Source organism: Rutilus rutilus (assembly GCF_951802725.1).
Source record: "Rutilus rutilus genome assembly, chromosome: 4".
In the NCBI taxonomy this organism is placed as follows: Eukaryota; Metazoa; Chordata; class Actinopteri; order Cypriniformes; family Leuciscidae; genus Rutilus; species Rutilus rutilus.
The window spans coordinates 1,940,313-1,954,009 of record NC_140212.1 but is presented as its reverse complement, the minus strand read 5'-3'; the positions used below and the strand labels follow the sequence as shown (position 1 = coordinate 1,954,009).

Below are 13,697 nucleotides of genomic sequence, written 5' to 3'. Positions count from 1 at the left end.
TATAAAGAAAGCTCTGTCTGGTAATGTCCTTTTTACATGCTAAACTGGGACTTGTCTCAGACTTCCGCTGCATTTGAGCCGCAGGATTTATGAATCAAGTTCAGTATTCGTATGCAGTGTTCATATCTCTTATCTCTTCTGTTCCACGCGACTTGGTTTGGACAGGTTATATAACTGTCTCAGTGGTGCAGAGCTGCAGTTGGAGTTATTTCTGCACTTACGGCAGCAGAAGCGAGGGCACATTTCTCCGTCCTGTATGTTTGTGTCAGTCTGCAGGCCGTTTATATGATTGGGACATCGAGAGCAATCAAAACGGCCTCTTGTTTCTGCCTTCTCATATCTAATGAGCCGTTTGTTATGTCTGCAGTGTCTGAATGGCTACCATTACGGGATTTCTAAAGACATTGAGAGTATAACTTGAGTGTTTGTATACGGTCACAAATAGAAATAATTACTATTTACTATTTAGTCTGTTTGAGCGCTGTCAGATGAATAATTCTGACCAGTAAACCTTCATATACATTGTTTAGATGGGAGCTCATTTCTGAATTTACAAAAACAATTTTATTTGGGAGAGACTGTAACTCTCATTTAGTGTTGTCAACATGCTAGAGGGAAATGCTGGTATCGTCACATGTTGAAAATTTCAGTAGTGAAGTTGGTACTTTTGACAACACTACTCATTGCAATTTGCGAGAAAAAAGTCAGAATCGCAAGATATAAACTTGCAGTCGCGAAAAAAATGTCAGAATCGCAAGATATAAACTTGCAGTCGCGAAAAAAATGTCAGAATCGCAAGATATAAACTTGCAGTCGCGAAAAAAGTCAGAATTGCAAGAAATAAACTTGCAGTCGCGAAAAAAATGTCAGAATCGCAAGAAATAAACTTGCAGTCGCGAAAAAAATGTCAGAATCGCAAGATATAAACTCACAGTTGCGAAAAAAGTCAGAATTGCAAGAAATAAACTTGCAGTCGCGAAAAAAATGTCAGAATCGCAAGATATAAACTTGCAGTCGCGAAAAAAATGTCAGAATCGCAAGATATAAACTCACAGTTGTGAAAAAAGGCAGAATCGCAAGAAATAAACTTGCAGTCGCGAAAAAAAAGTCAGAATCGCAAGAAAAAAACTTGCAGTTGCGAAAAAAAAGTCAGAATCGCAAGAAATAAACTTGCAGTCGCGAAAAAAAAGTCAGAATCGCAAGAAATAAACTCGTAATTGTGAGAAAAAAAGTCAAAATCATTAGTTATAAACTCGCAATTGCGATAAGTCAGAATCGCAAGATATAAACTCAGTTGCGAAAAAATTCAGAATTGCAAGAAATAAACTTGCAGTTGCGAAAAAAATCAGAATCGCAAGAAATAAATCACAATGCAAGAAAGAAAAATCAGAATCGCAAGAAATAAACTCGTAATTGTGAGAAAAAAAGTCCGAATCATTAGTTATAAACTCGCAATTGCGATAAAAGTCAGAATCGCAAGAAATAAACTTGTAACTGCGAGAAAAAACTCAGTATTGTTAGTTATAAACTCACAGTTGTGAGAAAAAAGACAGAATTGCAAATCATAAATTGCAATTGCGAGAAAAATTTCTGAATCGCAAAAAATAAACTCGCAATTGCGAGAAAAAAGTCTGAGCCATTAGTTATAAACTCGCAATTGTGAGAAAAGAAATCAGTCGTTAGTTATAAACCTGCCATTGTGAGAAAAAAATCAAAATAAAAAATTGCAGAAAAAAGTCACAATTATAAATTGCAGAAAGAATGTCAGATTTGCAAGAAAAAAGTCAGAATTGTGAATCTGCAGTGTCTGAATGGCTACCATTACGGTAGAGTAGCCTATAACTTGAGTGTTTGTATACGGCCACAGATAGAACTGATTACTATTTGCTATTTAGCAGTTTGAGCGCTGTCAGATGAATATTTCTGACCAGTAAACCTTGTTAAGATAGGAGTTAATTTCTGATTCAACAAAAACAACTTTATTTGGGAGAGACAGCAACTCAGTTATTCAATAAATGTGAATGAAAAGTCACGTTCAGTGAGTGTGTGCAGATGTTGCTCTGATCAGATCCATGTAATCCTATTAAGGCCGTGAACAGATTCACTCTTCTCTGATCTGTCTCAGAATCTGTTGAGCTGAAAGCCAATGGCAAATGTTTATTTCCATTATCCTGCTGTCTGATTAATGTGATTAATGAGTTTGACCCATGTTTAAGGTTCTAGTCTATGTCGTCATGGTTCATGACACAAGTTAGTTTACTCACTAACCCAGATGAATGTAATTCACTCATTAAATGCATGACGACTGCAGGCGTGTGTGCTTCTGTCTGTCTCAGGTAATAGATGTATTATTCACTTGCATTTTATTGGTGTTAAGAAAGATTATAATGCATTCCAGCCCGGCAAATCTCAAGTCAGATCTATAACACAAGTAACTATTTGGTTTTGAGTCAAATGTCCAAGTAGCCTACAAATGATTTTAAGATTAAACCCACCTTGAAAAATACTCTCTGTAGAAGTAATGAGTGTTAATCATTAAAGGTGCCTATAGTTTCACTCAAATCTGATAACTGCGTCTGCAACTGTTTCTTCATCCTGTTTGCACATTGATTACACAGAAAATGTTGTTAAATTCTTTTCTTGTCAAAGTTAATCATTGTCAGCAATCATAATTTAATCTGATCGGTACCTGTATGCCAAAGTCCTGTGCTCACTAACAACATTACATTAGAGAAAATAAAAAATAAACATGGTTTTACCATGGTACTTTATTTATTTTTTACATTGAATCCTCATTACATTGGGAATGCTGCACAGTATTAATTCAATATTATTTTCTGCATTCCTTTATTTATATAATTCGTAATATACATATTTTGTCGAAACACACGTGACTAAACTGATTTATTTATTTTTTGGTCAACTGAAAGGCCTTCTATCTAATGCTCAAATTGCGTGTTTCGTCTAAACAACTCTTCTTAAATGAACAGTAAAAGATCATACAAACCCTGTCGTATATATCTGCGGGATAATGTGACAGGAGGCCGTGCAGTAATGCAGTAACGAACTAGTGTGTGTGATCGCAGTTCACGGACCCGCCTGACGGAGAACGAATCCTACTACGAGGAAGGTGTTGCTCATGTATATTAATTAGCTGATGGTGACGTCGCGGCATTGCCTTCCAATGGCGAACGCCGTTGATCAATGTATGCTGACGTTGCCTGGTAACCGTCCAATGCTAACGGTTTACCTTATAAATATTTAGGAGCAAGCCGTCAACATACTACCGTTAGTAATTTCGCACCCGGCCCACCACACACGCATATATACCGGGGGAAGACGAGATATTTTGACCTGGGGATGGGTAGCGGAATGCAGAGTTGTCGTTAAAGAATCGAATTTACCGGACTAAACGCGGAGGAATGCTTTAAATAGGATTTTAAACCAACGCTAACCCGTAGGCTCGGTCCAGCCCGGTACTGGTCCGTCTTCCTGACCGTCGGTGGTGACTCACGGAGCTCGGGCCGTTCACCGTTCACATTGCTGACCGGTTGTCGGATACATCAACCGAAGGACCGACAGGATTTCAGCATGAAGTTCAAACCGAACCAGACGCGGACGTACGACCGGGAGGGATTCAAGCGGCGGGCGGCGTGCCTGTGCTTCAAGAACGAACGGGAGGATGAGGTACGGAGATATTATCTAAACCAGACATGATGCTCCGATGATAAATCCGTGAATCAACACCGAGTCCGAGTCCCAGTCCGAGTATATGACAACACACAGATATTCGAAGAGTATAGATGTGTATGCTGTGTATGAGAGCTATAAATCAGGTGTCATGTGATGTCATCTAGTACAGGGGCTGCTTTCGATCAAGGACCCCCAAATATGATCAACCTGGTTGACCCCATCCTAAAATATAAAAGGCATCCATCTTTAATAAACACCCAATATTTACACTGAAAAAAAATCTAAAAATAGTTTCTAAAAAAAAGTTATATATTTGTTCTACTCACTGTGGTTATGTAAGTTACTGTTAAATGCATTATGTCTTTTGTTTATTTATGTAATTTTAATCTAATTTTATTTATATTATTAATAAATACAAAAGTATTCGTTCATTTTAATATAATTAAATAGATTATTAACTAACTAATATTTTTTAAAGCACTTTTTTTTTTTTACTGAGTTATTTTAATCTTATGATTTAATATTTATTTATGTAAAAAAAAAAATTGTCTTACTGTTTTTCTTTAGACTTTTCCACTGACCCCCTTGAACTCGTCTGATCCCTGATCTGTGCTGGTTCATCATTGATGGATGGAGATGCATAGATTGATATTAGTGCTGTCAAATCAATTAATCACATCTAACATAAAAGTTTGTGTTTATATAATGTGTGTGTGTATATATATATACAGTACGTGTGTGTATACATAAACACACACACACACAAACACACACACATGTATGCATATATGTTTAATTTTGTTATCCCCACTTGTTTAGAAAATATAATATAATACAAAGATTGTATTATGCAGAAAATCGATGGATCTGAGATCAGTTTGTCACTGTCAGGTGTTCTTACTTAGAAAGTGAAGTTTCTGCAGCATGTGTGTGTGTGTGTGTGTGTGTGTGTGTGTGTGTGTGTGTGTGTGTGTGTGACTGTTCAGATCACAGCACAGCGTAATCTCTAGAGCACATCTGGTTATTTAGTCCTCATCTAGGGCTGTAATCTCTGTCACACAACGCATACAAATCCCAGCGATCATAATTAGTCAAGTAAACCTGTTTCAACTGCATTAGAAACCTTTTCTTTCCATCCCTCCGCATACACTGTGCACATGTCTGCTTCGCTCCGGCCGTCACACTATGACTTGTCCTGTTAGCCATGAATTAAAGGCACTTTAGACTGTCGTCACTGGGCTTCCGTAGTGCAGTTATGCAATAAAAGCACGTCAGACTGCAGCTCTCGGCTTCTGCATTCAGCTGCATCAGGTTAGTCCACTTCCAAGAAAACACATCTGGCATATATGACACTTTTTTTATATCACAATTATAAAAAGCACATATTGATCCATTTCGGATGTTGCTGAGTATCTCTGTCAGCCAAGGATAAAGGCATTGCTGCTTTTAATGAGGGCAACACTGAAAATAAGTGTTTGTTTTTTAGGATTTACTTAGAAATTGCTACAAATGAGAAGCACATTGACTCAAACATGCAATTTTGCATTAGAAACACTGAAATAGTACATACTCTAATCATCTTTATCTACAGCTTTGAGAAAAATCATTTTGTACAGTGCTTTTTTTGTGTATTATGCATATAGTAAAACACGAATGCATGCATGCAATGAAAGGGTTTAATGATGTTGTAGGTGACCAGTAAAGTCTTGAGTGCAACTTGTAAATGATTAATCACACCATAAACCTGCAGAGTGTTAGTTTAGTGTCAGAGGTTTCTTTCGTTCTGTCGCTTCCTCGTATCCAAGAAACCCAACAGAAGAATCTGAGTTGTTTGAGCCGTTGTGCTGGGGTAAATCTGGGGTCTTACCCATCATGCCCGCTGATCTCAGACCAGCTCCACACACATTCCTGGCACCGCGTGCCAACTACAGGCTGATCCGCAGTCAGTGTGTGTGTGTGTGTGTGTGTGAGCGAGGGGGAACTCGTCTGAAATGGCTGTCCTTTGTGTCGGGGTGGAGGCGGGTGAGAGGAGGGCAGAGGATCAGCGAGCGCTCGAGTCTAAACCCCCCCCGGTCAGCTCGCTTTTCTCCCAGAATGCATGCCTGTTCTGCTTCAGGTGACTAAAGTAAGACAAATGCATCATTTAGCATCATGCGCCGGTGTTTATGATCAAACACAGCCCTGTTTGCCTAGAGTTACTGTAAACATACCGCAGATTTACATTAACTCTGACATGCTACTGCTAAAATAGTCACGTCTACACACTCAGGAAGTGTTTCAACCTTTCGTTAAGTGATGATGCTGATACGTCTATTTCAGGGTGATTATAATCAACTAAACTAAACCCATAAGAAACACTGGTAACACTTTTCATTAGTTAATATTTCTACAGCATTTATTAATCTTAGTTCATTAAATATTTACTAATACATTGTGTAAATGTTATAAAACTACTAAATGTTACGAACTAACATGAACGACTAGGCTATTTTTATTAACTAGCGTTAGCATGATTAAGATTAATAAATAATGTAACAAGTGTACTTCTCATTGTTAGCTCATGTTAGTTAATACATTAACTAAGGTTAACAAATGAGACTTAAATTATTATATATTATATTGAAAATTATATATATGTATATAATTATATATATTTTTTCAGCTAGTTGCAAAAGACATTTCTCATTTTAATTTAGTTTAACTTGATGTACTAAAATAGCTAAAACTGAAAAAAAATGTATAAAAGTTTTATATATATATAGACATATTTTTAACAAAACAAAAAAAAACTAACAAAATGACTAAAACTTTAACTAAAATCACAATGAAAATGGAAAATATAAAAATAAAAACTGATTCATAAATATGAATAAAAACTCTAATGGTATTTGAGTGATATTAAACCAACACTGGTGTGTTTGTGGTGCGCTCTGGCCAATAAGGGCTGTAACGCCGCATCAGATTCCCAGCACTGTGTCCTTAAACGCACTCTTAACCCCAGGCCGCTCCGGGGTTTGTCCTTGTAATAAGGTCATGGCGCTCGGCTGAAAGTCCCAGAAGCGTCTGTGATCCTGTTCATCCCGATATGAAAGATGATAGTTCTGCTGCAGTGATCGTACATGCAGAAATCAGCCGTGTCGGTTATGCTTATGCATTAAACTCTAAATCAGTGTGATACAGCTGGACATAAGTGGCCGTGATTCAATTACACACCTGATGATTCATGTTTTGCACCCACTTTGTTATTATTACAAACGTCATTGATGCATCATGGAGAACTCTTAATGTCGACGTTCACAATCCAGTAATAAAAAATGGATTTTGTCCATCAGGAATTGATGGATCATAAAAAGTGGTCATGGAGGCTTTTCACAGGTTGACGCATTTCCACACGTAACATCATACGATATTTATAAATAAAACCAATGTACGTTTGTAACACTAGGCTATACTTGTGTTATATTAGGCATTAGGGCTGGGTATTGACACAAATTACACAATTCGATTCGATTTCGATTCGATATTGATTATTTTGGATATCAGGTGCAACACATGGCAAATTTTCTCAAGGAAAACAAAACTATTATTGTAAACTATGGGAGTCAGTGGTAGCCTATAGGCTTCATTAGCCGACTATAATATTGAAGGTAAAAATGAACTGATTTGTATACAAACACTTAAATTACACGTTTATTTATTTTTATAATAATAAAGTTATATAAAATTATTTAAACATTTAAATGGTGGCTGTCATAAAAAACTTTCCAGATTTATTCAAACATGCATTAAATATTGAAGAACATTAAAAATTATAGTGAATATGTAATATGGTGCATATATTTAACAAAATGCTCCTCTCTAGAGTTAATTTTTCTGGCTGACTGACGAGTTTATGGTCACTGGATATGGTTTTCCTGAGGTAAATGTGACGTTACATGACATCATTTACAAGCCGTTTTACTGACATCTTTCCACGGTTGAAACACTGATTGAGCGACTCCAAAAGCGATCACATGATACGGACTTCGATAAGTTGTACACTATCTTTTAACACACTTTCAGAAGCTCATTCATGTTTATCTCGCGCTGTAACTGGTGTTATTAATGCGGAAGAGAAGATCATGTGCTTCTCTAGAGCTGAGCCACAGCGATCTCACGCCACAGCGACAAAACAGCAATTATGTTTTTGAATTTCGTAAGAAAATGGACGTAATTTAATTTGAAATCTGAGACTTTGTTTCATATCAATAATAACAAAGATTATTGCGGTTTATTGGATGGGATGCGAGACAATGCTCCATTCATTCATCAGCTGAAAACAGGATGACTAGCCTAATCGATTCTTGTGATTTAAGAATCAATATCGGTTCGTAAAAATGAGAATCGATTCAAATCGAGAAATTGATATTTTTCTACCCAGCCCTAATTAGGCATTAAATTACACAAAACTAGTTTCTGACACAACAGCTGAGGGAGTGATGGATCATTTGACATCTTTCTCTCTTCTGACCAACATAATCATTCTCTCTATTCTCCTCTTTTAAAGAAAGTCGTAAAATGCTGTAAGTGAGCGAATGAGAACGTGAGAAGGCTCCGTTAGGGTCAACTTTGATTTCATGTTGTCAAGGTGAACGATGTGACAAAACTCCCAATGATATGTTATTTAAATTGTGAATAATGTATACGGCAGTGTTTGTTTCACTACCTTTAATTTATTCTGACTGCTTTTTGTAAAAAGTGAAAATAGTAATTAAAATCACCTTTGAGGATTAGAAAAAGCATTACAGTAAATGTACTTATTTGTCATAGAAATAATGCCATTATGCAATTCTTAATGTACTTATAACTAGGTTTTATGCGTAATATGCAACATCTAATTGTACACAGCTGTCTAGTTTAACTTGTTTATTTATTTAGTAAAGTAAATTCCCCTTCAGCGATTATACTGCACTCACGCCTGGCCGATTGCACATTATCCTCGTTTGATTCTTGGTATTTTGGGGTCAAAGGTGATATGGACGTGTTTTCAGCAGGGCGGAATTATGGGACTGTAAATGACTGGTTGTGGTTGAGTTATTCTCAGACCTGTTTGTACAAGAGGTTTCTTTGTCATCATTTTCCCTAAACTGTATGGTACTGTACTTCATCACGTAGTAACAGGAATACACAGGTCGTGGTTGTTTTGTTGATTGAGTGTTTGAGAACAAGCTCTTTTGTAGTTTAAGCTGATGGTCATGTGTGACTGACCCTGGGAAACCAGAACTGGACTGACGTGTTTCAAGAAAACAACCTTTAGACGCCACATACGAAATCAAAGCTTTCCTCAGTCGTTCAGCCGTGAATCTGAAGGAGACCTTGTAAAAAATAACCCCAGTCTGGCCCAGAACATGCCAGGTGACAAGTGTCATGAACCACCACCATCAATCCCACAATCCTCTTAGTGCAGGAGACACCTGAGGGCCGATCAGCAGCTGGAGGATTAGCCAATCAGAGAGCAAGATTGCAGTTCTGCTGCGTCCATCTGTCAAAAGTCACTCACTCCAGGGTTATTAGCGATAGCTGAAACTGTTAAGAACCCTTTTAATTATTATATTATTATAAATTAAACATTAATTATTTTAAATATACAGCAATAATTGAACCCTAACCCCCCACTTAAAAAAAAGATTAAAAAAATTCACACCATTGTTTGTGTTAATCTATCGGTTATAATGTTATTGTACATGATATCTGCAGATAAAAGTGTACTTTGTTAGAATTTTGTGTCAGTTTGGAAAACTTATTAAAAACGTTTTTTTTATTATTTTTTTTGTTAATTAAAATAAAGCTGAAATAAAATATGAAAAGCTGAATATTGTCCTTGTTAAGTTTGAAGCACAAATATTACTAACTGGAAATCAATAAAAGCTGAAATAATAATCAATTCAAAAAGAACAAAACTAATAAAATATTAAAAATATATAAATAAAACTACAATAACAATATTGATTTTGGCATCACTCATATTAATAAATAAATATTGCCAAATTGTGAAATTGTGCAGACCTACAAACAAGCACAGCAAACCTGTTTTCTTTTTTAATCACATTTTAATCAGAAAAATCCCCCCCAACATCTGTTGTCTGAGCCTGAACCTGTCCCGTGTCCCGCAGGTGTTGTTGGTCAGCAGCAGCAGAAACCCGGATCAGTGGATTGTTCCCGGAGGAGGAATGGAGCCGGAGGAGGAGCCGTGTGGAGCTGCGGTTCGGGAGGTGTTTGAGGAGGTGCGTCATTTCACATCACGGGCACACAGCTTTACATTTACCAGCCGCTTCTCACTTAGCAGACGCTTTTGTCTTTTGATAGATGTTCATATTCAGTGAGGTGAAGAATTTGATGATGTTTGCCACACTTCTGGGAAACTCATGGCTAAATGAAGGATTGTTGTGGATTTGATCCTATCTCTCTCTCTCTCCCTCAGGCTGGCGTGAAGGGGAAATTAGGACGTTTGCTCGGCGTGTTTGAGGTACGGCTCTTCTGATTGGACAGTTTAGACTCCTGAATTGATGTATCATGTGATGATGTGATTACAGTCCCTCATACTGATATAGTTTATTTTTCAACAACAGCAGAACCAGGACCGGAAACACCGGACGTACGTGTATGTGCTGACGGTCACGGAGACGCTGGATGACTGGGAGGACTCTGTCAATATTGGTGTGTGTGTGTGTGTGTGTGTGTGTGTGTGTGTGTGTGCTCTTTCTGTTATGGATCTGCCAGGTATTCATATTCTCATGAATGTTTATTTTATTGTATTATTTTATTGTATTATTTCATTTCATTAACCCCTCATATTCTCATTATTTTATTTTAATTATCTCTCATTCTCATGACTGCTTTATTTTATTTTATTATTTTATTTTTTACTTTACTTAATTAATCTCTCAAATTCTCATGATTGTTTTATTTTATTGTAATATTTAATCTTATTGTATTATTTTATATAATTTAATTATCCATGACTATTTTTTTTTATATATATTTTTTTTTATTAATCAGTCAAATTCTCAACAAGTGTTTTATTTATTTTTATTGTATTTTATTATTCAATTTAATTGAACTAATCCCTCAAATTCTCATGCCTGTGTGTTGTATCTTATTTTACAGTTTAATTTCATTTCATTCAAACACAAATGCATATTGATGATCTATATTTTAAGATTTCAGGACGATTTAACACAAACGTCACACATTTTCCAGAATCCTACCCAAGAGACTTTCTGTGAATTTCCAGTTTTAAAAGCAAAAATTCCACCTTAAAATGTGTCTTTAGACCGCTGGAGCTCACCGTACACTCGTAACACACTAATGTTTGCAAGATTAGCCGTTGTATTGTACTAATGCTGCAGTATTTGTCCCGTAGGCCGTAAGCGGGAGTGGTTCCCCGTCGACGAGGCCATCAAGGTCCTGCAGAGCCACAAACCCGTTCACGCCGAGTACCTGAGACGCCTTCGCATCAGTCGCCCGTCCACCACCAACGGCAACCTCCTCCTCCCACAGACCCCCCCCAGCAGCCTCACACCCCTGTTCAGCGCTCCGGCATCAGCCGCCCGCAGATAGGACACGCACACACACACACACACACACCAGCACACCTCCGTCTACACCAAACCACCATTCCCTGGAGACACAGCGCCTCTCAGGAACCTTTGGGACGTTCTTTAGAGGGACAAACCAAAGTCGTTACTGAGGCTGTGTGGGATTCTTAGTGAAGAATGCCTTAATTATTTTTTTTGGAAACTGTTACTAATTGGTTTTAGTTCATTATTAACCAGTTACATGGAAGTGCACTTCCATTTCCCCTCGAGAGCTCGGCATTCTGGGATTGTGATGTAGGGAATGTCGGTTTCATTCCACACGGCTTCAGCGTTTTACCTCTACGAGTTCCCTCTGTTAGCGCTGACCCTTTAAAACGAGCCCTTTAAAAGCCCCCCCACTGCTGCTCTGCACCGGACACTCCGGCTGATGAGGTTTGGGGGTTATTAGTTGTGAGCAAGAGGGTCGTAATCTGGGCACAGTTACTCATTTTATGCTTTGATTAAAAAAAAAAACGTTTGTAAATATACTAAAAGACTGAAAATGACAAATAATGTATCATGGTTTTTAACTAAAATGCAAATGTATTAATCTTTTCTGCTCTTAACTCTTTCTATAAGGTCTTTCTTTAGGTGACTTTGGAGAAGAAAAAAAACTGAACTGTGAATTTTGTGGAAAGAAAGAAATGTTAATGGGTAAATCTCACGCAAACGGGTCATGTTTCACTACAAACAATAGCCTAATAAATTTAAAAAAATCATAATTTACTTAAAGGGAAAACAAGCCTATTTTTATGACCATTCGAATTTTCATGACACATTTTCTTCTCTCAAACAAAACTAATCTTATTATTATTATTACTATAGTGCAAAATAAAGTTATAGTATTTAAAATATATAGTATTTATTTGTTGTACATGCTAATTTAATTTTAAAAGGTGGTATTACAGTATTCGTTTACAGTAATAAGAATCTAACAAGAATCACCATTAAATATGGGAACTAAGATCACAGTATAATAAAAAATGGTCATAAAGTAGGATTTATTTCCTTTGTTTTATATATATATAATATACACTAGTACCGTTCAAAAGTTTGGGGTCAGCAAGATTTTTTATGTTTTTAAAAGAAGTCTCTTCTGCTCACCAAGGCTGCGTTTATTTGATTAAAAATACAAACAAAAACAGTAATATTGTGAAATATTATTCTGATTTAAATCAGCTGTTTTCTATGTGAATATACAGTAAAGTGTAATTTATTCCTGTGATCAAAGCTGCATTTATCATCATTACTCCAGTCTTCAGTGTCACATGATCCTTCAGAAATCACTCTAATATGATGATTTGATGCTCAAGAAACATTTATGATCATTATCAGTGTTGAAAACAGTTTTTACATTTTTATTTCATGATGCTGTGATGAATAGAAAGTTCAAAAGAACAGCATTTATCTGAAATCTAAAGCTTTTGTCACATTAAACACCACCGTTCAAGAGTTCGGGGTCAGTAAGAATTATAATTTTATTTTTGGGGGGAAATAAATAAAATAAATCAATACTTTTATTCATCAAGGATGAGTTAAACTGATCAAAAGTTACAGTAAAGACATTTATAATGTTAGAAAATATTCTATTTTAAATAAATGCTGTTCTTTTGATCTTTCTATTCATCAAAGAATTTTGAAAAAAAATTGTACACAACAGTTTTCAACATTGATAATAATCATAAATGTTTTTTGAGCATCAAATCATCATATTAGAATGATTTCTGAAGGATCATGTGACACTGAAGACTGGAGTAATGATGCTGAACATTCAGCTTTGATCACAGGAATAAATTACAGTTTAAAATATATTAAAATAGAAAACAGTCATTTTAAATTGTCATAATATTTCACAATATTACTGTTTTTTTTGTGTGTTTTTTTTAATCAAATAAACACAGCCTTGGTGAGCAGAAGAGACTTCTTTTAAAAACATTAAGAAATCTTACTGCCCCCAAACTTTTGAATGGTAGTATATATATATATATATATTTGTGTTAATTTTTTTAATTGTCTTTATTTTTTGGGGATAAAAAGTGACCTGTAAATGTGTTGTGAGATGAATTTTTGGCACCTGCAAAGCCTTGAATATCTGTGAGATCTGAGGATTGGGTGCCTTTTTCCTCCTTTAGAACTTTAACAATATATTGTACTGTCATTGTTTAGTTTTTTCAGACATTGATACACATTTGTTGATAGATGCTGCTCTGAATGGATGTTCCTGTTGTGATTGCGTGAGTGGGCTGATCTCTGAACACATCACTCCTGCTCATGTTTGGGTTCTGAAAGGTCAGGCATCCTCTGACCTCTGACCCCGCTGTGTGTGTGTGTGCTGCGTATGTGTTTTGATATGTGATGAAGAACAGGTCGGTGCCGGTCTGTCATTTG

The 13,697-nt window shown here is 36.3% G+C and overlaps 1 protein-coding gene across 3 annotated transcripts; it reads left to right on the top strand.

The window, feature by feature from the left end:
- Positions 1-3,234: 3,234 nt before the first annotated feature.
- On the top strand, positions 3,235-11,942 carry nudt4b (nudix (nucleoside diphosphate linked moiety X)-type motif 4b). 3 transcript variants are annotated; one of them, XM_084407861.1, is made up of 5 exons: positions 3,235-3,687; positions 9,846-9,956; positions 10,154-10,198; positions 10,302-10,389; positions 11,096-11,942. In XM_084407861.1, the coding sequence occupies exons 1-5, from the start codon at positions 3,592-3,594 to the stop codon at positions 11,290-11,292; spliced, it is 537 nt and encodes a 178-aa protein (XP_084263987.1). In that variant the 5' UTR covers positions 3,235-3,591; the 3' UTR covers positions 11,293-11,942. The 3 variants fall into 3 exon arrangements, with proteins under 3 accessions (XP_084263987.1, XP_084263988.1, XP_084263989.1); XM_084407862.1 differs by having other exon boundaries at positions 3,451-3,687; positions 10,305-10,389; positions 11,096-11,772; XM_084407863.1 differs by lacking the exon at positions 3,235-3,687 and adding an exon at positions 5,718-5,809 and having other exon boundaries at positions 11,096-11,772.
- The last annotated feature ends 1,755 nt before the right edge of the window (positions 11,943-13,697 follow it).